This window comes from Carassius carassius, chromosome 15, assembly GCF_963082965.1.
Source record: "Carassius carassius chromosome 15, fCarCar2.1, whole genome shotgun sequence".
NCBI lineage: Eukaryota > Metazoa > Chordata > Actinopteri > Cypriniformes > Cyprinidae > Carassius > Carassius carassius.
The window spans coordinates 26,466,980-26,492,856 of record NC_081769.1 but is presented as its reverse complement, the minus strand read 5'-3'; the positions used below and the strand labels follow the sequence as shown (position 1 = coordinate 26,492,856).

The window sequence follows — 25,877 nt, the reverse complement described above, 5'->3', positions numbered from 1 at the left end:
AACAACGGATAAAAACTTTACAATAATCAACAAGTAATCCACACAAATTTGTTCTGTTCATCAGTTAACATCTTGTGAAAATGAAATGAGTTTTTGTTATAAATCCAAACATTAAGGCATTTTAACTTTAAACCATTGAATATGGCCGAAATAAAGTTCATAATCCTTAATAATGCTCCCTACAGCTAAAAAAAAAACAAAAATTCCAAATATCAAAATCTACCAACGCATTTATTTAAACTCTGTTTTGAGAAGTTTCCATGGACTTGTAAATTTAGTTTGATCTGTGCATACTTCTCTCCTGATTCACATGAGACAACGTTTTCACTCGAGAAAGTGAAACTTATTTTTTCCCCTTTTTTTTTCTTTTTACTTTTTAGCTGGAAGCAGCGGTTTTGGAATTAAAAATTTAATGACATTTGAAAAATAATTTGTAATTCTTATAAAACACACAGCTTTTTGCTTCACAATATGTTAATGTATGAACTGGATAATAATGTGGATAATTGTGATGTTTTATCAGCTGTTTGAACTCTCATTCTGACGGCACCCATTCACTGCGGAGGATTCATGATTCATTGTGATGCTAAATTTACAAATTATTTCCAGATCTGTTCCAACAAAGAAACAAACTCATCTACATATGGATGGCCATATGTAATATATATATATATATATATACAGTGTTGGGAAGGTTACTTTGGAAATGTAATAGGTTACAGATTACAAGTTACCCTGTTTAAAATGTAATAGTAGTGTAACTTTTTCAATTACTTTATTAAAGTAATGTAACTAATTACTTTTGAGTACTTTTTGATTACTTTTCTAAATTTGTGAAAATTAAAGAATAATAAATAAAAGCATATACATCAACTTAAATACAGTTATCTAATAAGCATGTGACGTATTCTGTGTAATAAACTCCTGAAACATTGGTGTTTTTTTGAAACTGCTGTCTCTTTGTATATGATGATAGTTTTCTCAAAATAAGTAAAATGCACATGAAGTGACACAGAGCAGTTCTAGAAATTATGTTTATGTGCTCGTGTACTCCTATATTGAGGCAGCAGAGGTTGAAAACACTGCGAGCTTCAGTAGGCCTATGTGTAGTAAATGAAACCATGTCTTTGCCATTAATTTACAAGAGGGGCTGACTGTGAAAAAAAATCAGACTGGAAAATTCAAACTCATACAAACAAATTCATGGACAAAACTATTTTTTGTATGGACCTGACATAAAAAAGGTTTAAATCTTTAATTTGGGGACATGCAAAATAATTAAAAGTTCTCTCCTGAACTGCACCTTCACTTCCATTTTTCTCTTCAGTCTCTTTATTTTGCCCTGTTATCCATCTCTCTCATGACTTTAATACTCAAGATTGAACAAAACTATACTTTACAATACAATACTACAATATCTTTATAGAAAAATCCCAATACTGTACACGAGTCATGTTTTTCCCTTACAAAAAATTACCATGCTTTTATCAGCCTATATAAAAGTAAAATAACCTTGTTTTTTTTTTTTTTTTTTTTTTGCAAATGGATTTGTATTTATTTTTACATAAATACATTTGTAAAATAATTTGACATTTTTGGTTATCACAGTTAAACAACAGTAGCCATTTTCTCTGGATTTTTAGTTAAATATTAAAATGTAAATTTTCGTAAGGGTTGTGTTGTTGTCTGTCGTAGCTCCCCCTAAACCTATAAAAAAAATCGGATTTTTTTTTCAGATAAATTACTACTGTAAAATTACAACAGATAATAATGATGTCCTCTATATAGTATTTTGAGTGATGACTGATGAGCAACGTGCTGCTGCTTGATTAAATAAATAAAAAAACAAAGACAAAAAAGCATCTTTACAGATGAAACTGACCTGAAACCCTGAACAGTAGTTCTGCTTCTCTGCAGTCTCTCTCTCTCTCTCTCTCTCTCTCTCTCTCTCTCTCTCTCTCTCTCTCTCTCTCTCTGTCTCTCCCTCTCTCCCTCTCTCTCTCTCTCTCCATCTCTCTCTCTCTCTCCTCTCTCTCTCTCTCTCTCTCTCTCTCTCTCTCTCTCTCTCTCTCCATCTCTCTCTCTCCCTCTCTCTCTCTCTCTCTCCATCTCTCTCTCTCTCTCTCTCTGTCTCTCTCCATCTCTCTCTCTCTCTCTCTCCCTCTCTCTCTCTCTCTCTCTCTCTCTGTCTCTCTCTCTCTCTCTCTCTCTCTCTCTGTCTCTCGCTTTGCATGCTGGGAAGTGGGAGTTAGCACAAGGGGGTTAGGTGGTGGTGAGAATTAAAAAAAAAAAAAAAAAAAAAAAAAATTGCTTTCTTTTTCTTGATATCTTTGTTTCAGTTTTCTTTAAATTGCACCTAAAAGAGATTTTGTAATTAGTTTGAATCTAACTCTCAGCTCGTTGTAATTCTGGTACCTGGCCTCGTGTTTGGGCGGATGGCGTCTCACCTGAGAGTAGAGGTGTCATCCCTATCACTCAGACACGGGGTTAGATGTGTTACTAACGCGGGAGTTGCGGTTGAGGATGTACTAGTGGATGTAGGAGAACGAGTGGGACATGGAAATATTGTATCGGCTTCTCGGATGAATAAGGCCGTTGTGGTTTTCCTGAAGGACGAACTACTCGTTAATCGTTTGGTTGAAAGTGGAATTTCGGTAAGTGGGAATTTTATTCCAGTACAACCCTTGGTTTCTCCAACAACAAGGGTAACGATTTCTAATGTTCCGCCGTTCATTCCCTATGCGGATATAGAAAGGGAACTTTCACGTTTGGGAAGTTCGCAAGTGCAATTAAAATGGTCCCGCTTGATGCAAGAATGCGGCTTTGAAACATGTGTTGTCGTTTAGACGACATGTGTATATGTTTTTGAATTCACCGAATTTAAATGTTTCATTTAGGTGCATTTTTGATGGTAAGTCGTATATGGTGTATGCTAGCGCTGAGAAATGAGATGCTATGAATGCAAACTCAGTTGGACACGTGAAATTGTCGTGCCCTTTCAGAAACGAAGAAGGCAATGAGGCTGGCCCGAGTGGTGTTTCGGGTGAGAGAACAAATAATCCAGTGTTGGAAGGAAATAATAGTGGGGAAGCTAAGTCGCTAAATATTGAGAAAGGAGATGAGATTGGAGGAAGTTACCAACAAGAAGGACTTTTTTCTGATGATAAATTTTCAGGTAGCGAAAATCAGAATGGAAATTGTTCTGGTAATGTTCAATTTCAGGAAAATGTTGAAATTGTAAATGGTAAGTCTGTTGTAACTGATGGAGGAGTTTTACAGCAAACTGAAGCAGTGGATGAGTTAATTGAAAGTAAAAGTGGAGTAGAATCAAAGACTGTAAGTGGTGGTGATTTTTTTATATCAAAGATAGTGCTGGGATCTGATAAGGAAGTGGGTAATGAGGATGGTAACGATGATGAAAGTGTTCTGTCTGATTGTTCAGATGTATCTAATTTCTCACAAATCACAAGTGAACAAGTATATTCGTTGGAAGAGTTAAACGAATTTATGGATGAAACGTTTGAAAAACAGTTGATGTAAGGAATTTTTTTCCTGATGTGAAAAAGTTGAAACTTCAGTTCTTTTTTGGCAGAAGAGGGTTGGAGAAGAAGGTCTGAGTCAGAGGAAAAGATTTCGGTTAAAAAAGATACTTTCAAAGATAAGAAGAGGGAAAAGTCATGCAAAACGTAAATTTAATATTTGGCCCAAATGAGTTGCACTTCACATAAGGTGACTTTAACACTTTCCTTTTCTGTCTGTCTCTTCTTTCTTTCTTTCTTAGTCCTCTTATGGAGATTATAAGAGTGGGCTCCTTAAATATTAATGGAGGAAGAGACAGAAGCAAGAGAGCAATGGTTGCTGAAATAATTAAATTAAAAAATATAAACATTACTTATTTACAAGAAACACATACAGATTGTGATAATGAGGTGAATGGCATAGATGGTGGGATGGGAAGTGTTTCATTAGTCATGGATCAAATATAAGTGCGGGGGTGGCTATTCTTTTTTCAAAAAATATGGATTTAAATATTTTGTCTACTATAGAATTAGAAAAGGGTAGAGTTTTAATAGTTAAAGCAGAAATTAAGGGGATTGTATGTTTATTCGTTAATGTTTATGCTCCTAATGAAGGACCAGATCGTATAGAGCTTTTTAAAAAGTTACAAGACACATTAAGACAACAAAATGATGATATCTGTGTGATAATGGGTGGAGATTGGAATTGTACTACACATTTCTTATTAGACCGAAATGGAGAAGAAACTCACCCACAGTCAAGCCATGTACTTCTCAGTTTAACTAAAGAGTTTGAGTTAATGGATGTGTGGAGGGATAGAATCAGATGGTTAAACAGTATACATGGATCAAGATGTTAGATTCCTCTGTTTACTGGTGCAAGATTAGACAGATTATATGTTAGTAAAAAAGAAAACAACAGAATCATGAATGCAAATATTTTTCCTTATGGTTTTTCTAATCATCATGTTGTTACCATTGATTTTAATATTAATATAGTACAGCGTCCACAGTATTATTGGCATTTTAATGTTAAATTATTGCAGGGATAATTCCTTCTGTGAGAAGTTCAGGTTCTTTTGGGAAATGTGAAAATTGAATAAGAGTGGCTTTGAAAATTTGACTCAATGGTGGGAGGTTGGGAAAACACAGATCAGGGTGTTTTGTCAGCAGTATTCTTATAATTCAACGGTACATATAAAAAGGAAAATAAAGCAATTGGAGAACGATATTTATGATATGGAACATTTGATTGATGCTAAGAATGAAGGACTAAGTAAGGAATTAAAGAATAAGAAAATGGATTTGAAGGTTTTTTTGGAGGAAAGAGTAAAGGGTGCTTTGATTAGAGCAAGGATAATGTCTATTAAAGAAACTGATTCTCCTACTTCTTATTTTTTTAATTTAGAAAGAAAAGTTGCACAAGAGAAAATTTTGCACTGTTTGCGTTGTGAGAATGGGACATTGACTTCAAATCCATTGGAAATTAGAAAAATGGCTATGGACTTTTACACTGATTTATTTGGACCTACTGACTGTGTTTCTGGAAGTATGGATCAACTGTTGCAAGGGTTACCTAAGCTGAATGATATGGACAAAGAAGAGCTTGAACAGATGATTTCATTTAATGAACTCTCTGAAGCAGTTCAACAACTCTCTACAAGTCGAGCACCAGGAATTGATGGCCTACCAGCAGAATTTTACAAGAACTTCTGGAGCATTTTAGGCAGAGACTTTCATGAAGTAGTCTGTGAATGTTTTGTGAGAGGAATACTTCCAAGTAGCTGTCAAAGGGCGGTGTTATCTCTAATTCCAAAAAAAGGAGATCTGGGTTTGTTAAAAAATTGGAGACCAGTTTCTTTAATGTGTTTAGATTATAAAATAATATCTAAATGTTTAGCCAATAGGCTGAAGAAACATTTACATAGTGTGGTGAAGAAGGAACAAACATATTGTATTCCAGGTCGTACAATTATGGATAATTTGTTTTTAATGAGAGATGTTATAGATTTTTCGATGAATAATAATTGTGATGTCGGGTTTTTATCTATTGATCAGGAAAAAGCCTTTGATCGTGTGGGACATATATATCTTTTTGAGGTTTTAGAAGCTTTTGGGTTTGGGAATAATATTGTTGCTTGGATAAAGTTGTTGTATAATAATGCATCAGTTTTAATCAAGACAGGAGGTGGGGGATTGAGTAGCCCAGTAGCTGTTAAAAGAGGCATTAGACAGGGGTGTCCTCTTTCAGGGCAGTTATATAGCTTAGTAATTGAACCTCTATTATGTCATTTAAGAAGTCATTTGAAAGGTTTTTATGTTGCAGAAAATGTGAAATGTTCTGTGTCCGCATATGCAGATGATATAACTGTGTTTGTAACTGGTCAAGAAGATATGCAAGAAATTTGTAAGAGTCTAACTCTATTTGAAAAGGCTTCTTCTGCAAAAGTAAACTGGGGAAAAAGTGAGGGGGTTTATTATGGGTGAATGGAGGAATGGTGGGATACCTCACATTCCAGGAGGATTGAAGTGGGGAACAGAAGGCATTAAAGTCTTAGGCGTCTTCTTGGGTTCAGAAAATTATAGGAAAAAGAACTGGAAGGGGATGCTGAATAAGGTGTTAGCTAAGTTGTCTAAATGGAATTGGCTATTACCTGAACTATCCTATAGGGGTAGAGTCCTGGTTATAAACAATCTGGCTGCATCCATGCTGTGGCACAAGCTGAATGTGCTAGAGCCACCTGATAAATTGATCAAGGATATACAGAGAAAGTTGGTGGATTTCTTCTGGTCAGGCCAGCACTGGATTCCTGGGCCTGCTCTGTATTTGTCAACCCAAGAAGGAGGACAAGGCCTTGTGGATATCAGAAGTCGGATCAATACTTTTCGTTTACAAGCTTTACAGAGACTGTTGTATGTAGAAGACATCGAGTGGAGTAAGGTAGCGTGTGTTTTGCTGAGGAGTACATCATGTCTTGGATACGATAAACAGTTGTTTTTAATTCATACTAATGAACTGGATTTGAGCAATCTGACTTCTTTCTATCGCTCCATGCTACAAGCGTGGAAAATGACTTTTTCTGTAAGCAGAGGAGTTGAACATTTACAAGAATGGATTCTGGAGGAACCGTTGCTTCATAATCCATTTATTCAGGCCAAATGTTTGTCTTCAGAAAGTTTGAGGAACTGTCTGATTAGAGCTGGATGTACTAAACTTAAGAATCTTAGAGATGCAAACGGATGGAAAACTGAGGAAACATTGCAGAAGAACACTGGAATACATTCTAGGCGCGTTGTGTCTCAGGTGCTGAAGGAAGTGAATGCAGCTTTACCAGGAGTCTGCAGAGAAGCGTTAGGGCTTCAACAAGAGCAAGAGGAGGAGAAAAACTGTGTGTTTCCATTGATTTTTGTGTCTGCAGCGGCATTGGAGGAGTTTAAGGAAGATAGCGGCATGATTTTGTCTTTTAAAACACCTGAATTGGGGGCGTTTCAGGACATTAGCAAAAAAGCACTTTATTCTGTGTGTGTCAAAATGTATCACTGGCGTGTTCTGGAAAAAGTCAAGACTTGGAGGTGGTCAGAATTGTTTGGGCCAGACTTTGGTGGCTGCTGGAGATCTCTGTACAAATCTCCTATAGAGAAACGTACAGCAGATTTACAGTGGCGGCTAATTCATGGTATTATAGCTACGAACAGACACGTGGCGCACCTGAATTCAGCAGTTGGGAAAAATGGTCCTTTCTGTGGAATAGAAGAAACTGTGGATCATTTATTTATTCAATGTAAGAGGTTAGGAGGTCTTTTTCGTATTTTAAAAAGTTGGTTTGAAGGCTTTGGTGTAGAATTTTCTTATAAAAATTCTATTAGCAGTATGAAATATAATTATCAAGAACGAAGGAAATTGTGTTTATTAAATTATTTATTGGGATCAGCAAAGTTAGCAATATGGAAAACAAGGAAGAACAAATGATTAGGTTCTGGTTCAGTCGATGCAGAGTGCGTTCTGAAAGGGTTGGTTGCCGCTCGAATTAAAGTTGAGTTTTCATATTTTAAAATGGTAAATAATGTGTTAGAATTTTCAACTGTTTGGACTGTGGGAAAAGTTTTGTGTGAAATTGTAGATGAAGTGCTGATTTTATATTTTTAATGTAGAGAAAGTTTATAATGTGATGGTTTCTGTATTTCAGTGTAATTTTTGATGGAATAATTGTGATAAAATAAAGGTTTGTTAAGCCTCTCTCTCTCTCTCTCTCTCTCTCTCTCCATCTCTCTCTCTCTCTCTCTCCATCTCTCTCTCTCTCTCTCTCTCTCTCTCTCTCTCTCTCCTCTCTCTCCCCTCTCCCCTCTCCCTCTCTCTCTCTCTCTCTCCCCTCTCGCTCTCTCTCTCTCTCTCTCTCTCTCTCTCTCTCTCTCTCTCTCCCTCCCTCTCTCTCTCTCTCTCTCTCTCTCCCTCTCCCTCTCTCTCTCCCTCCCTCTCTCTCTCTCTCTCTCTCTCTCTCTCTCTCTCGCATTGATTACTCTGAGTTGATCCAAAGCGTTTGGCGGAGGCGCGGAGAGCGCGCGAGTCATGACTAACACTTCATGACTTATTAGATTTAATTATCAAATGGCGGATTCGCAAATGATCGCTTTAGTACATTCGGCGTGCAATTATACAATAATGATATTAAATAGAGGGGCAAAATCGGCTGCCAGGCCACCGAAATTGTCCCGGTTCTCCCGGTGTCCAGTCCGCGCCTGATTTCCACAGACACGCAGAATGTGCAAGTCATATATTGCATTTTTGGGGCTTAATATTCACAGACACTAGTCGATGTCATGTTTTGATTCAAGTGTACTGACCTACTTTTGATTTAGTCATCCAAAATGTGGCATATTCCGTCCGCGTTAGGCATTCCGTTTTTATGACTGGATTCTACGAACCAGACTTTATTTCCGCATCCCGGAAATTATTAGGGCGTATGTCTCAGAATAGTCAGTGCAATTTGGGAAAGAAATCAGTTAAATCTGTATGTGGATGTGTGTAAATATTCAAATGTAATCCCCTTTGTAATCGTAAAAAATTTCATAAGTAACTGTAATTTAATTACTCATTTTTTCTTAGTAACTGTAACTAATTACAGTTACAATAATTTTGTAATTAAATTACGTAACGCCGTTACATGTAACTAGTTACTCCCCAACACTGTATATATATATATATATATATATATATATATATATATATATATATATATATATATATATATATATATATATATATTTATTTATTTATTTTAGCAAATTTTCATTTTTAGGAGAACTTTCCCTTTAAGAATGTTTCATAGTAAACCAAAGCTCCAGTACAGGACAGGTTTTTGGCTGTAACTATGAGCTGATTGTATACAGTAGGCAACGTCAATAAACATTGATCATCACTGAAATGTTCTCAATGCTAAAACATGATAAATTATTTTATTAACCAGTTCAAGAGCAAGGAAATGGGGATCCATGTGACTAATAGTTTTACATGAGCAGATTAAAAATAAAAAATATATATCTAGTGTGTTAATTTTACATGACAGTGAGAAGCGTATGACATTATCTATTTGACTGCTTCCAGCCAGATGTGTTTGTGTTTATGCGTTTGTGCATGCAGTACAAAGGTGATAAGCCGTTCTCAGTGGATCATTTTTCAGGGAAACAACCTTTTGTGCCCTTACTGTTGTCTCCACTGGCCTCCAGCTATGCGCACACCTCTCATACTCTCTCCTCCATCACTGTGATAGATGGATGTTCCATATTCATTCCACTCTGCATTAAGCAGTATCCCTCCATATACAGTAGGTGTGGGCTAAGAAGTGGGAAACACAAGGGCACTACCTCTGTATTCATGTGAGAAGACCCAGCAGGATTCGCTCTCAACCTTTCATAAGACCTAGATTCAGCTAAACTCCCATCACACACACTTATTGCGTTGGGATTCTCTGACATTTTTTTTCTATCACCATATGGTGCTACTTATCAATTTGCTGTTTGTTTGCTTTGTTTCTGTGCCACAGTCAATGATCATTCTAGTTGTTCCATTTAATCTGAAACTAGAATACCTAACAATTTAAATACAGGAAAATAAGAACACAAATTGATTACTAAAGTAAATCATTCAATGCTATGTGGAAAATTAAGTTATTAAATAAATAAAACAACCTATATATATATATATATATATATATATATATATATATATATATATATATATATATATATATATATATATATATTATATTATATTATATTACAATATAACAATTGTTTGTAATATTTGCATACTTAATTGTGATCCATTATTATCATTTAGTTTTGGCATAAATAGTGCACAATCAACAAAAAACAAGACACACCAAGTGTCATGGAAATAGCTCTGACATTTAATTTAAAACAGAACTAAATCCTAAAACCTGAGGCAAGCTTAGATTAATCTTTTGAAGCTGATAATTATTTCTGGAAATGGAAATCCAATTATCTATAATATCTATTTCAACTCTTTTTTTTCTAAATCATAATAGAAACGTGGAGTCAAAATCAGACGGGGCCGAGAATAATCTATGAAGGAAAGTAATGGAGATTAGGAGACCTCAGAAAGTACATTCTAGGGTTTGAGAAATAAACAGAGACAAAAAAAAAACACAACGCACTTTCTCTAGTCTGTGGTGAAAAAATTGATCTTAAATATCTGGGACACAGGACAAATTAACTTCTGCCCTTTCTGAATTGTTCGGCGAGGCTGCAAATGCAGATTCTGCAGGGTGTTCAATTATACTCTCAAATCAAGAAATGACTTAATCAAAAGCTTTCTTCTTGTTATGCATGAGGTCAGCATGTGTCTCTCTCGCTCTCTTTCTCTCTCTCTCTCTCTCTCTCTCTCTCTCTCACAAACACACTATCAGAAATACGCAAACACAAACACTAGAATGTAATCCCATGTACTGCCGGAAAGCTGTGACAGAGGGTAAAAAAAAAGTTGAGATGAGCCTAGGGAGAGAGGGGTTTACAGGCCAGAGATGGCTGTCAGACAATATGTGTGATACAGTGTGAGACGGGTCCTTATCCCCGCAGTGCAAGCACCAGGCCTGTCGCACAATGACTCACTAAGGAATGCAATGCATGTGTGAGTGCTTCAAGGACTGACATAATAGTTTTAGTCAAAAATTGCTGTAATCATAATTCAGTTATTATTAGAAAGCATCATGAAGTTAGGTGTTTTCCTGGTTCAGGATGTTACACATTCTTTGCATTACACAATCACATGACTATCTTAAATACTAGATTCTGAATTCCTAATCATAGCATGGAGCAGTATGATTTCTGTAAATTTGAGAACGGTGTATAGCAGTATCACTTGTATGTATGTTAGAGCAGCATAAATAGAATGTTCTAATGACATTGCATGAAAGAATGAATTAATGAATTAATGATACCATGATACTGTAAAAAAAGAAGAAGAAAAATCCAGGATTCTTTTATGATTAGAAATTTTGAACAGAACAGCATTTAATTGAGATTATTTGAATATTCTGCAATAATGTAGAAGTCTTAACTATCACTTAGGATTAATTTAATGCTGTTGCTGTATAAAAGTTAGTTTAAAGGGTTACTCCGCCACAAAATGAAAATTTTGTCATTAATTACTTTCCCCCATGTCGTTCCAAACCTGTAAAAGCTCTGTTCGTCTTTGGAACTCAAATTAAGATATTTTGGATGAAAACCTGGAGGCTTGAGACTGTCCCATAGACTGCCAAGTAAATAAAATTGTCAAGGTCCATAAAAGGTATGAAAAGTTGTCGTCAGAATACTCCATCTGCCATCAGACGTGCAATCTGGGTTATATGAAGCAATGGGAACACTTTTATAAGCAAAAAAAAAAAAACTTTATTCAATAATTCCTTTGTCAACGGTCTGTCAACGGTCAGCCGTGCTGCGTGTGCTCTTCTGTGTCCTCCGACTCCAACTTTTCATACCTTTTATGGACCTTGACAGTGTTATTTACTTGGCAGTCTATGGGACAGTCTCAAGCCTCCAGGTTTTCAACCAGTATATCTTAAATTGTATTCCGAAGACGAACAGAACTTTTATGGGTTTGGAACGACATTGGGGCAAGTGATTAATGACAAAATGTTCATTTTGTGGTTTGAGTTACCCTTTAAGCATTAATATTGATGTAAAAGTTATTTCTTTAAAAAAAAAAATTATAATGTATACTGGCACCAAACTTTTGAATGGCAGTGTATATTGAGTTATGTTTTTTTTTTTTTTGGCACTTTGCCAAAAAGTTTACTTTTTTTATATATTTTTTAAGCACAGGCTTTTTAAAATTCGTTACATTTAACCTAAAACTACAACACTTTGCCACTGGGGCAAGAACAAAAACAAAAAACTAATAAATATAATTCAATATATATTTTCTGAAAATAAGCCTTAATACCTTGCTACTCAAGTAAATTTATGTTGTTTTAAGGATGGAGATGATGACAAATACACGGATTAAGGAAATTATTTTTTCCCCAGAGTAAAAAGGCTCCATGCACACTACAGGAAGTTTTAGTACTGCTAAATATGCTCCGTTTAGTTGATTGCTTTTTAAAAAGACCCCCAGCCTGAAGTGCACTGCTTATTGCACGCATGTTTATTTGCTGTCATCAACACCAGAAGTCACTGTGTGTTTTAGATTGTGAGCACAGCATGAGCAGATCCAGTGAGTGCATTGGTAGGTTCTGGCAGTGCTTTGCACCCTCCTTAGAATATTCTTCTGCAAATACACACACACTTGTACACCCCACACATATAGAATCTTTAGCTGTGGGGATTTTGGGACAAGGCAACTACTCTAATCTGTGAAGATAACTTTGCGGTTCTCTCTGGAAAGCGAAACTCAAATTTAAAGCTGGGTTCTTCATGAGATAACTACAAGTACTTTGAAGTTTCAGTCATAGAAGAACACACAAAGAAGGTCACTGAGTTAAGGGAATGTAGAATATGCACAGATACTTTAGTCAATCAATTCTCTCCACGAGAAAATAAGTGCAGGTAAGATGATATTCAGATTTGTTTATGCCATATAGGTCTATGCCACAATGACAATTATGCACCTATTTTAACTGCTGTTCAAGTAATATGTAATTCAATATACAATGAAACGTCCATTAAAATAAATGTGAATGTGCTTTCCAAGCATTTGAGACCTTTTTGGTCCAGAAAAATCCATAATGTACCCAATTAGGTTTGGTTTATTCAGCTTGGACTCCAACTCAAGGACAGACATTTTGCTAATTTTACAAGACAAAGCGCAACCAGGCTCAAGTATGTTAATGCGTATTTAACACATAATGTTTGACATTTCCAGTCTTTCTCAGCACTTAACTTGTCACTAAACGTTATGAAATTTGCTCTCATTGCACTGATGTAATCTCACAATCCATACCGAAATGTACTTAAAGTCCCCCACCTCCTCAAGCCCACCAATTACAGCGCAATCAAGACATTGATGCACGACGTGGCCTTTCTAGGTAATCACGGAATGCTTGATTACTTATGTGAGCAAAGGGATCTTTATTCCTTAGTTAATCTGCGTTTGACATTTTGTCTCTGTAACATGCAATATGGTTACAGACAATCATACTGGTTTACATGAAATTGGACTTGGAGAAGTTGAAGAGGGTTGCAATTCTGAAAATGAGACAAAAGTGCAGTAATTGGACTTACATGTAAAACCCAGACTCACAATGCCAAAGATCCCTGAAAAACGGATATGACAAACACACCCACTGCATGGCATAGAATAAGCAGACAATCAGGCCGTGTTTTGTAGCTCTGTGTGTGTGGTGTCATGCTGTTTGTTCCACTTCTCTCTCTCTGAATGAGGCACGGCACCTGAGCTCATTTCGTCCTTCTGTTTGGATCGTTACAGCATGGACGGAGAGCACGCCCCGGGTTTGGCCGCTCATGACGGCTGTGCGGTACCTGCTGGTGTTTCAGTGTCCCTTCATTAGTCTCTCCACACTGACAGACCCACCCCGCAAACCTCCCTAATGAACACAGCAGAGGCAGAAGCCTCTTCCAGACACAGACTAACCACATGTGCTGGGCTCTACTCAGACGGTCATCTCATGACAAGAGCCTGTTTCCTGTGTGCTGTGAGGTAGGAGAGAGACAACAATGCAGTTAACCATTACTAAAAAAAGAAAAGAAAAAGAAAAAGACCATGACAGGAGCAGATATGATCAGGCTGTGCTGTGACAGCGCCTGGAGGTGGGCAGGAATGATTGAAGTAAGGAAGGAAAATGAAATGAAAGTGAGAATGGGATGGCAGAAAGGAAGAAACAATGATGGCAGAACGATGGCAGAAAAAAAAGAAAGAAAGGAAGGAAAAGAAAGTGTGAGAGGAAGGAACTGGTGGTAGAAAGAAGGAAAAATGAATAAGCAAAGAAGATCAGAAGCAAGCAAAGGAAGTTTCCATGTGGGAAGGAAGTCTTGATGGAGTGATGGTAGAAAGACAGACAGAAGAGGAAAGAAGGAAGGAAGAGAAGAAGCAAGGAAGTCAGAAGAAAAGGAAAGAAGGAAGGAAGAAAACAAAGCAACAGATGAAAAGAAAACACAAGAGAGCATTGGTGCTGCTTAGCTGGAAGAGACTGAAGACGGACAGGATAAAGAAGGAGAACAGCAGCGGTAAATGAAGTGATGGAGAAACAGCGAGTGTTAGAGGAAGAGAGAGAACAGCAGAGAAATGCATATGATGCTGGAGGGGAGTTTAAAGGTTTGGCGGGGGAGAGGTGGGGAAAGATTAGCTCGACTGACAACTCCATTAGAGACTTAACCCTGGCTTTGATCATCGCCTGAGCCCCTCTTCAGCCGGCCTGATGCAGGAGCCAAAACACAGCAAAGCTGACAGTCTCCTGAACGCAGGTCTGCCTGTGATCAAAGCCCTGTCTCTTACAGCTCAAACTGTCTCGCTCTCTCGCTGTTGTCCTGTGGGAGCGGCAGCAGACGAGCGCTCAAACTGAGAGAGAGATCTCACAATGTGTGATTTACTGAGGTCATGCTGTGTGAAAAGAAGACATTATTTGCTTTTGCATGTTTTGATTGTGAAAGGTTCTGTGCGAGGAAGATGTTGTTTTCCTTTCTTAAGGTGTTCTCTTACATTTGTCACAGTCCTTTCTCCTGCACGGCTCTGATAAAAACATAAACTCTACTTAACAAATACACAGCCAACAAAAGGCGCATGCTGTTAGACTGACATTTCAACTCCTCACTTTCATACCAACGTCTTCCTGTAAAACATATTGTATTCATGCAAATTAATTCATGTGAACTGAATATGTCGCTTAAATTCACAATTATGAGACATGAACTATGATGCACGCCATTATCTGTTTTACACAACAAACACAAGAAGGCATAATGTGCAACAGATTTTCTTGCTTTTAAGTAGCAGCATTGGTTAGGGTTTTTTTTTTTTATAAAAATTTTATATGTGTGTGTGTGTGTATGTTTTCTGTGCATAGCTGTTGTTCCTTTGTGTTTTTTTAAAGTCTCTTATGCTCACTACAGTTCCATAAAAAAATCTCTCTCTCTCTCTCTCTCTCTCTCTCTCGCTCTATCAATAAGCTCTTTATCAGAACAGATCTGGAACAGGAACATAAAGAGTTATTATGGATAATGGACTTGTATTTTGTTTAGAAGCAATGATTTAAAATTCAAATGGATTTGTTTCTTAGAAACACATACAGTGCCCTCCATAAGTATTGGAACAGTAAAGACAAAATTGTTCTGTTTGCTGTGGAGTCAAGAAATCTGTAAATATGATTAAAAGATAAATATGAGACAAAACTACAGAATGTCTTTTTATTATTGGGTGATTCAACACAAAGATGTTTTACCAGATAAGAAGATCAGCACTTTTAGAGTTTCATCTCCCTATCTGATGTGAGCTAAAGTACTGGAACAGTTGCCTTACAGGTCTTTTTCTAAGTGTTCAGCATGTGTGCGGTTACATTAATTCTTCAGATATTAAAAGCAGGGAATGTGTCTTATCAGTTATATCCATTGCTTCTGCATTCTAATTCTTGCATTCAATGATGACACACAAACCAGGATGAAGACGAGGAAGCCGACTCTGAAAGAAAAGCAAGCAATTTGGATGCTAAAGAAAAGAGGAAGTAATTTAGAACTATAGGAAAAACAAAGGGCATGGAGAATTCAAGAGTTTGAAAACTACCGGCGACATCAGCAACCAACGACGACCTGATCGGCTGAGAAAAACAACAGTGGTTGATGACAGACAAATCATAAAACCTGTGAAAATGGACCCTAGAATACATGTCTGTAAAATCACCAACATCCTCCGGAAAGCAGGGGTGATGCACTGTCAATCTACAGTCCGCAGGAGAATTTGATACAGAATTACAGAAGCTACACAGCAAGATGCAAACCTCTGATCAGCACCAAACATAGAAAAGCAAGATTCTTTACAAATGTGAGCCAGTAGAGTTTTGGAACTGAGTTGATGGACCAATGAGACAAAGATGAACCTTTATCTAAGTGATTGGAAGGCAAAAGTGTGGCGAAAAAAGGGAACTGCAAATGATCCTAAGCATACAACCTCATCTGTAAAGCTTTGTGGAGGTGGTGTCATGGCATGGGCATGCATGGCTGTCTCAAGAACAGGACCTCTTAATTTTAATGATGACTTAATGTATGATGGCAGTAACGGAATGAATATGGAAGGGTACAAAATAATATTATTTATATTGGATTATTATTATATTGGATCAGGACAATGACCAAAACACCCTGCCAGCTCAGTCAAGGACAATATCAGGGCAAAGAAATGTAAAGTCTTAGATTTCCCAAATCAATCTCCAGATTGAAATCCAACTGAACATTAATTTCACCAGCTGAACAGGAGACTAAAGACAGAAACGCCCCAAAACAAGCAACTATTAGAATTGTCTGCATTAAAGGCAGGGGAAAAGCATTTTAAATCATAAGACCAAGAGTCTGGTGATGTCTATGGGTTGCAGACTCACTGCTCTGATTGCATGCAAGGGATCTGCAACTAAATATTAGCTTTTAATCTTTTACATCTGCCTTAAATTCAACTGTTCCAATACGTATGCTCACATCAAATAGTTGGATGAACTCTAAAAGTGTTGTCCTTTTTATTTGGTAAAACATGTATGTGTCAAAATACCTAATAATAAAATGTGACATTCTGTAGTTTTGTCGCATATTCATCCTTTAATCATATTTGCCAATGTCTTGACTCCACAGCAGAGAAAGCAATTTTGTCTTTACTGTCCCAATACTACAAGACATTAATCAGTTGGAGTTGTGTTGGTTACTTGTGGACTATGGTGATGTTTTTAATCAGCAGTTTGGACTCTCATTCTGACGGCACCCATTCACGGCAGAGGATCCATTGGTGAGCAAGTGATTTCTCCATATCTGCTCTGATGATCTTGGATGGCCTGAAGGTGAGTAAATTTGAATTTTTGGGTGATTTATTCCTTTAAGGCAGGAACGTGTTCACAATATCATAAAGTTCTATCATGAAACCCTAGAAAGCGCAAGCCGACTCAGTCTGAAATAATGACTTCATTATTCACATTGCGCAGCTGATAGTTTTTTTTTCCGCATCAGCAGCCAATGAGCTTGCTGCTTAAGATTCAAATGATCAGCTAGTGCTAGCTGTAGCAGCTGCAGCATGATTCAGATAGCCTCCACCTTCCCCAACTCCACCTGTATAGAGCTGCTATGGAGTAAGTTCATGAATTATATATATATATATATATATATATATATATATATATATATATATATATATATACACACACACACACACACACACACACATATAGTAGTCAACATCTGAAGTGGATCAAAACCTTTCATCAAAGTCCTAAAATCAAAATCAAAGAAAGGTCAACCCAGATTGTGTGTGTACAAAGTAAACTAAAAATAAATAAGCCAACATGTACTTGATTATGCTGCTCTGATATTAATCACTATGTGTAAGTCAATTGAGGTTCTGTATATATTAAAACCTGCCATTCACGAACACTTTAAAGCTTATGGTTTTAATCTACCCACAACAGAAATGTATTCCGAATTTCTTTTGGCAATGTAATATTTTCAGCTGCAGCTTTTTTTAGTTGTTGTTGATTTAATGGAGCTGGTGAAATACTCAAACATTTTGAATGATCTAACAAGCTATTCTTCTACCACTGATTATTGAAGACAATGTTTAATACAAGATGTGTATTACTTGTTACTAAACACATCAGAACTCCGACGAGGCAGAACGGTACTAAATTAGCCATATGGCTTATTAATCCAATGATGATTTATGAAGAGGGAATGAATGCACAATGCCATAGTTTAATAAATGAAGAGGTACCAAAATATTTGTTGTATGATTTATAATATTTTTTTCAAGAATGGGTGGTGATAAATAGAGAGAACTCATGCCTGTGAGTGTCAAAAATGGGTCTTTACCTACTGGCTGGTATCCCTGCCTTGTGGGCCCACCAAACGGATTTCTGCTTCCAAAAGATCCCGCATCAATGGATCCGTAAGACATTCTGGGTCCTCCAATATTTTCTTGAGCAGCCAAATGGGAATAGTCTGCACAGGGAAAAAAAAAGAAAAATAATGCATATAGTTATATCCATAATTATAAAAAGAGAAAGACCAAGTTAAATCTTTTAAATCAAGTCTTTTAAATCAATTAAGCAATATATATATATATATATATATTGGCAACACACGCATGGAAGCATGGGAGAATAGTACTTTACTTTTTTTGGACAGCACACCAATGGACCAATCAAAGTTTGATGCATAATGAAGCTAAATACTACTACTATTACTATTATTTTTATTGCAATTTGTTTAATTAAAAATGCTTAATTATAATAATAAAATTATCATCATTAATAAATATTTTTTTTTAGTAGTAATGTAATGTAAAAACAGTGAATGCTTTAATACACACCATTCAGGTCAAAAACATGCAATTAAATGAAACCCACATGTCTGGGCCTGAAACCCATTCAGGTTGCGGTTTCACCCAGATGGCGTTTCACCTGCCTGTCTTAAAGTCTGTGCTGACCAACTGGCCCCATCTTCAAACAGATCTTCTACAAATCACTGGAACTGAGTGAAGTTCCCTGCTGCTTCAAACACTCCACAATCATTCCGGTCCCCAAAAAACCCCTTGAATCACTGGCAGGGGTGTCAGACTGGGTAAAACCAGTACTGATTACCAGGGCCCCAAAGGAAGAGAGGGCCCTTGAAAAGTCTGGAATATATACTTTCAGGGGGGGGGGGTATTAGGACTGCCTATGATGCAGCGCCCCTGATCACTGGACTCAATGACTACAGACCTGTTGCTCTTATGTCTGTGAAGACATTTGAGGGACTGGTCCTGGCCTACCTGACACTTGCTGGATCCTCTCCAGTTTGCATACAGTGCAAACAGGTCCGTGGATAACGCAGTCAACATGGGACTGCATTACATTAAGCAACACCTTGACAAAACTGAAAATTACGCTAGGATCTTATTTGTGGACTTCAGTTCAGCCTTCAATACCATCATGCCTGTCTGGTGCAGTCTTAACAACCGGGAACTAAACTCTCAAAACTATGGAGATGATCGAGGACTTCAGGAGGAACCCCCCTGCACTCTCCCCAGTCACCATCATGAGCAGCACTGTGACTGCAGTAGAGTCATTCATGTTCCTGGGCAACACTATCTCTCAGGACCTAAATGTGGGACAATCACGCGGACTCCATTATGAAAAAGGCCCAGCAGAGGCTGTATTTCCTCCGCCAGCTGAGCAAGTTCAACCTGCCACAGGAGCTGCTGAAACAGTTCTACTCAACCATCACTGAGTCTTGCCTGTGTTTATCTATAACTCTTTGGTTCAGCTACCAAAGCAGACATCAGAAGATTACAACGGACAGTCAGGACTGCTGAGAGGATTACTGGTGCCCCTCTACCCAACCTCTAAGAACTTTACCTCTCCAGAGTGAGCAAATGGGCTAAGAAAATCACTTTGAACCCCTCTCACGAAGCCCTCTCTCTCTTTGAACAGTTGCCCTCTGGCCGGCACTACAGAGCACTGTGCACAAAAACAGCCAGGCACAACAAATTATTTTTTCCCTCAGGCCATATCGCACCTGAACACATAACACACCTCAGTACTGCACATCTGTAAATAACTCATTAAACCTTTTTGTAAATTTGTAAACAGCACATATGCACATTCACAGTTTTGTCTATAGACGTTTTTCCTTTATCTGTATATTTTTATTATTATTATTGTTATTTATAATTTATTGTGTAGTCTGTCATTTTATGCATGTCTGCACTCTGTTTGTAGTTTCTGTGCTGGAAGCTCCTAACACCAAGAAAAAATACTTGTGTGTGTGAACACACTAGGTAATAAAGCTTTTTCTGATTCTGATTCTCTTTCTGATAGATCTACTTGAATGAAGTCAGTCCTGACCCCTCTAAACTGTGACCTATCAAACTCTTGGGGCTTGGTGCGTAATTAACAGAGGCGCATGTGCTACTTCATCAGTGCACTGGGACTGTGTCAGATACATTCATTAGCAAAGTGCTGAAGGTGTGAACTAATATGGGGCATCTGTGGCACGATTTCACCCCACAGTGACATGTACTTTATGTGTGTAAGTGTGAGCATGAATTAAACCCCTTGTGACACAGTTCCACTACTCATGCCATGAATCAGTCCCTGCGAACCACTCAGTCATCTGCACTGGCTGCTAACATTCATAATAACTTTGTGAGGGGTGCGTAACATGGTTAAAAGGTTAAAGTATGCATTGGGAAAGCGTGTGTCGACCCCCTCATCCTCAACACAGCATGCACAGTGAGATAGCAGACCTGCTCAATGCAATCACCTACAGTACCGTCATATCACGAATACAACATCAAATGTGATCATCTACATCATGCATGGGGACTACAGAAATCACACTTCACATGCTGCCATCCTTGTATTTTTACAAAGATATGGAATTAAAGGGATAGCTTACCAAATAAATGAAAATAAATGGAAATGTTCATGTAGATGAATCAACTAAATGTAAAAAATTGTAAGTTTCAGTTAAACGAATTTAAGCAAATTAATAGACAGCCAAAAAAAAGTGATTAAACAATATATTAGTGACAATAACAGTATAGCACACACACACACACACACACACACACACACACACATCTGACTGTCTAATTTAGAGCATATTGAACGTAATGTCCAGAGTTAATAATAATAATGTAGTTGCTGCTGTTGTAAATAACACCTTTAACAATAACAACAATAATAATAATCTTTTCTGTCTCTTCAAAGGGCAGTTTTTACAGCATCACATAAAAGTAATTTCACAATTACAAAGACAAAAAAATTAAATACAATAAAATAAAATATGGTGCTGTTATAATAATCATATTTATGTCCCTACACAATTTTTTATTTATTTATTTTTTTATAGCAACAAATAAAATGTAATTAAAAAATATATATATAATAATAATAATAAAATAAAGTAGATAAACGTGGTACAAATCTAATTCAGCATACACATACTGTGCAACATACAGTACATACTAATTTAAAACAGATGCTAATTATAATAATAATAGTCAAGAAAAATTGGGTGCATACCTCCAAATGAATTCTAAATAATTTAGTGAATAACAACTTAAATTTCAGTTTTTTTTATGCCTCATAGCTTCAAAATGTGACTAAAATGGACCACATTTACAGTACAAGTATGATAATTTTAAGGTGTTTTTTTTTGGCAGCCACTAAACCCCACTTTCATTGTACTGAAAATAAAAGACAATGTATTCAAAAATCCACCTTTTCTGTTCCATGGAAGAAAGATATACGGTATGCTGCGACATAAGGGACAATAAATGACAATTTCCAATTTGAAGTGAACTATGCCTTTAAACTAAAAACTTTGTAAAGTTTTAAACATTTCATATTATTAAAAGTTTATTATTAGGCATTTCTGTAGATCCAGGCAGGATATGCAAGTTAATCTAAAAGTGCAGAAGAAAGTGTGAGGACCTGTGGAGATAATGACAGATGTCTCAGCTGAAAAAGATTGCATTGTTTCTGAAGCAGAGACTGAAGGTGGGCGAGGTGGTCAAGCCTGCGGGAGGAATTTGATGGAAGATGAAATTTGCCCGGGCCACGTGGCCGAATAATCTGATTAATTTCCATAGAGCGGGAAGATTAATTACTTTTGGCAGCAATAAAATATTTCTGTGCTTCTTGATTTTGAGCCCAGGCAATGTTTTGCTGCTTCTTGCTCATGCTTATTCAGATCCTGGGAGATATTTAATTTTGACTATTTTTGTTTTGACTATTCATTTTTCAATTAAAAAATATTTTTACTTGCTTCTTTGCATTGCACAGTTCACAATAAATAAATAAATAAATACATAATAAATACATATATATATATATATGTATGCATGTATGCATGTGAATTCTCAGATGGTAATTAAACAACAATTTAGTTCTGTTAAACATTTCCAGCCTCAGGTTTTGCTGTCACAAAGACTTCCATCATGACTGGATGGACTGACAGGTCACTCATATAAGAAACACCGCGGTTGATTAACCTAGGTTGATCAGTCTGTCACTCACAATTAGACAGCTGTCTGTTCCTCTGCTAATCATGTGACTGGACAGGAAGGGGCAAGAGGACACAAATCTATTTATGAAATGTAATCAATCCCAATGTTTCAGGATGTTATAAATATTTGAAGCAAGTACTATTAGTACTGAAACCTGCTAATAAAGTCATAGAAGTACTATATACATAGATAATGTTATCTGATGGATAGCATATGCAAATATTCTGCTGTTATAATTATAATAATTTAATACTACTGTACTGTTATAATACTTTTATTTCAATAGACAGTCCACAAACAACATAAAAAACACTACTTTTTTTTTTTTTTTTTGAGCAAGAGATAAATTTGAGGTCATGTACTGGCCACAATTTGGTGGGTGCACAACAATTTAGAGTTGGCTAAAGCAGCAGTAAGAAAAAAAAATTGTTTTTAATTTTTTTAATTTTTTTTTTTTTTTTTTTTTTTTTACTTCAAATCTCCAGGATAGATTTACAAACAGCTTGCACCAGCGCAAACCATCTTTTGGTGTTAAAATAGTACTATAAGAATTTTCCAAAAATGTGCAGTGAAGAATTAGCACTGAAAAGGTGTGGACACGGTTATATTTGCACCTGACCTTACTGAATATGTATTTGTAGAAGTTTCCATATCAGATGCAAAACTTATCGGAGGAGAGTTTTAAAATGAGTCATGCTAAGCGATTTACTAATGTTTGCGTCAAATTACTGGTATTTGTGCCATTATTTAATGCCCGAATTATGAAAATGATCTAGCTGCGTCTGTTTTTTTTTTTTTAAATGTGCAGATTCTGTGCACATTGTTAGTAAATCACACACAGAATTTACACACCCATCTGCACTTTTATGAAATTGTGCTCTATCCTAATTTGACCCGTTTAGTAAATCTGGCCCTGAGTGTTTTGTAGACCACCTTGTGAGTATAAAACACTATACTGTATTATTGAATGAATAAACATCTTATTGAAAAGAAAAGAAAAGAACATCCACAAAAGGGAACAGGGGCTCACACTGCATTCAGACCTTGAAAGAAACATTGAGAGGTGATTTGAGGTGAAACTGGAAAGCAAGAAGCAGAGACAGGAAGGAGGGAGGGGGGGCATGTGTGTCATCCCACAGCTGCCATTGAGGTGTTTTCGGTCTCTTTTTGTGTGTGGAGAGCAAGTGTGGGACAGCGAGTTTGTCAATGCGTGTTATCATAGAGGAGGTGGAAGTGGAAGGGCAATAAATACAGCCATCAGAGGCCATGCAGGACTGTGGGCCGACAGGGGGCCGACAGAATGCTTCATCACTTCCTCTCATTCTGAATTTGTCCCCTCACTCCGCTCCCCATCTCCCATTATCACCACGGAGAGGCTTAGCACAGCACGAGAGCACACAGTCACAAAGCGGAACACTCAGGACACACAGCCACTGCTGTCACATGGCCTGCTTATTTCTCTCTCTCTCTCTCTCTCACACACACACACACACACACACACACACAGCAACAGTGTGCCCACCTGAGTGTTTTATGTGAGTGTGCATGTGCCATACCACTCATAGAGTCCGTAAACACCAGCGGTGCACAGTCTCAAAGCCTGTAATCCATATTTTTACGGAGTGATTTACAGGCATTAAGGATGTCAGACCAGTCACTCTCAATCTGCCCCAATACTCTATGGCTGCATTCAGCCAGCACCTAGGATTGACCGCATTTTCTAACAGATTCGACCGCTAGATTTTTCAGTAGCATGCCCAGCTGTTGTACAAATAGCTTTGCTTTTCAGGATACAAGCTATTTTTACTAAATACTACTGGTGTGGCACAGTGGTGACTGCTTTGAAATATCATAAGCATTATAAGTTGAAGCACTACTTTCCCTAAAATGTTATCATTGATGTTAACCGATTTAAATATGATGCATATATTATATGTCACCTATGGGCATTTTAATATTGTAGATAATAAAGTACAAATTGTGACCTAAATGTTACTTTAAATGTACATTAAATACACTACCATTCAAAAATGTAGGTTAGTGAAAAAACATGTATTTTACAGTCACCGTGGCTGCATTTATTTAATCAAAAATACTGTTAAAACAGTAAATATTTATATATAAATAATCAGTACAAAACAGCTCGTAATACTTTTTCTTATATTATTATGATCCATTGTCATAATTATAGATAAACTGATTTGTAGTGCAACAAGTCTTACTCTTTACCGCTCTTTCTTTTTCTAGTTATTTACCTATAGCAACAAATTTAGCACAAGTCTTTCACATTTACAAAAAATAACTTACTTCTATATTGCTAAATAAGGTAGACAAGCTCTCATGTTTTCATAAAAATATGATTGCCTGCAATGCTTGTAGGAAATCAATAAAAAAGTAGATTTAAAAACATTTAATATATGTTGTAGATGATCTCTTGTAGTGAGGTGTTTCAATTCGAAAACATTCTTGTATTCTTGTAACATTGTTGTGCGTGTATGACGTGACTTTCTCAGCAATAGGCCCAGACAGATTCTACGGGAGTTTAAATAAATTTGAAGAATTCTGTGAAATGAATTTAGAGATGGTTAAATGGAAGCAAAGGCAACTCTTTCCACAACAAACAGCAGTAAACACCAGATGTAACCAGATTGAATCTTAGAACTGTAATAAAGAAAAATAAAGAATTTTTATTTATTTCCCAGTCAAGAAATAAATAAATAAATAAAATTCATTAATTCATTAAATTCATTAAAGCTGTTGCTCATTCTAACCATTCAAAATGATCTAATATAAGTGTTTTATGTTGTTAAATGCTTGCATGCTGATTTTAAGCCCTCATTTTGGCTTTCAGTCCTATTTAAAAAAAGCTAACGGGATCGTAAAGGAAACACATACACATACAGTTCCATTTACCGTAATGTTGCTCTAAATCTGTACACTCTTAGGAAGAAAAAAAAAATACATAAAAAGCTTTCATTGGGCGGTACCCTATTAAAAAGTACACTTTCGTACCTTATTTACCCTGAATTGCATATAAGCACCTTAAAGGTATGCTACCTAAACTTATGGAGTCTTACTTATAAAGCAACATGATGTGAGAAACAGATTTTATTCCACTGTGATTTGTCTCTTTCTCTCTGTATTCTTGTCAGCCATGTAAACAGTGGGATTGCTCTTTACATTTTAAAAGCTTAAATCTCTAAAGCTGCCCCTTCAAAAATCTTTGCTCAAATGTAGTTGACATTCAGTTCCGAAAGCAGAGAGTGAAGGACACATGCACTCACCCCCACACACACCCACCGAAATTGAGACAGTACAATTGCCCTGTCACAAATAAGAAAAACTCATTATTGAGATAAATTGCCAAGTTTTCACCCAAAAATAACCTCCATCCAGCCAGCCCTATCGGATAGAGCGGTCATCATTGATGCGGGCGACGGGTAGCAGCCTAAGTCATGTTAGCTAGTGAGAGTGATTCACCCTTTTTACACCACATCAGCCACTTCACAGCACTCACACATCTACCACACACCATGAGCGTCATTTAGACATCAAGCCATCCACCAGAAAGGAAGTAGAGGGATGTCAACTTTGTTTCACAGGTGGGTGCTTTTATACATTCTTTCAAGTCCTTAACAAGCTCCCTT

The 25,877-nt window shown here is 36.8% G+C and overlaps 1 protein-coding gene across 2 annotated transcripts in view; it reads right to left on the bottom strand.

Moving 5' to 3' along the window:
• The window catches only part of tsnare1 (T-SNARE Domain Containing 1), a 150,179-nt gene that overhangs the window by 105,659 nt on the left and 18,643 nt on the right, over window positions 1-25,877 (bottom strand). For both annotated transcript variants that reach the window (XM_059567091.1, XM_059567092.1), the window contains exon 2: window positions 18,048-18,176. In XM_059567091.1, the coding sequence (XP_059423074.1) occupies window positions 18,048-18,132 (85 nt within the window). In that variant the 5' untranslated portion in view covers window positions 18,133-18,176. The remainder of the gene's footprint in view (window positions 1-18,047; window positions 18,177-25,877) is intronic.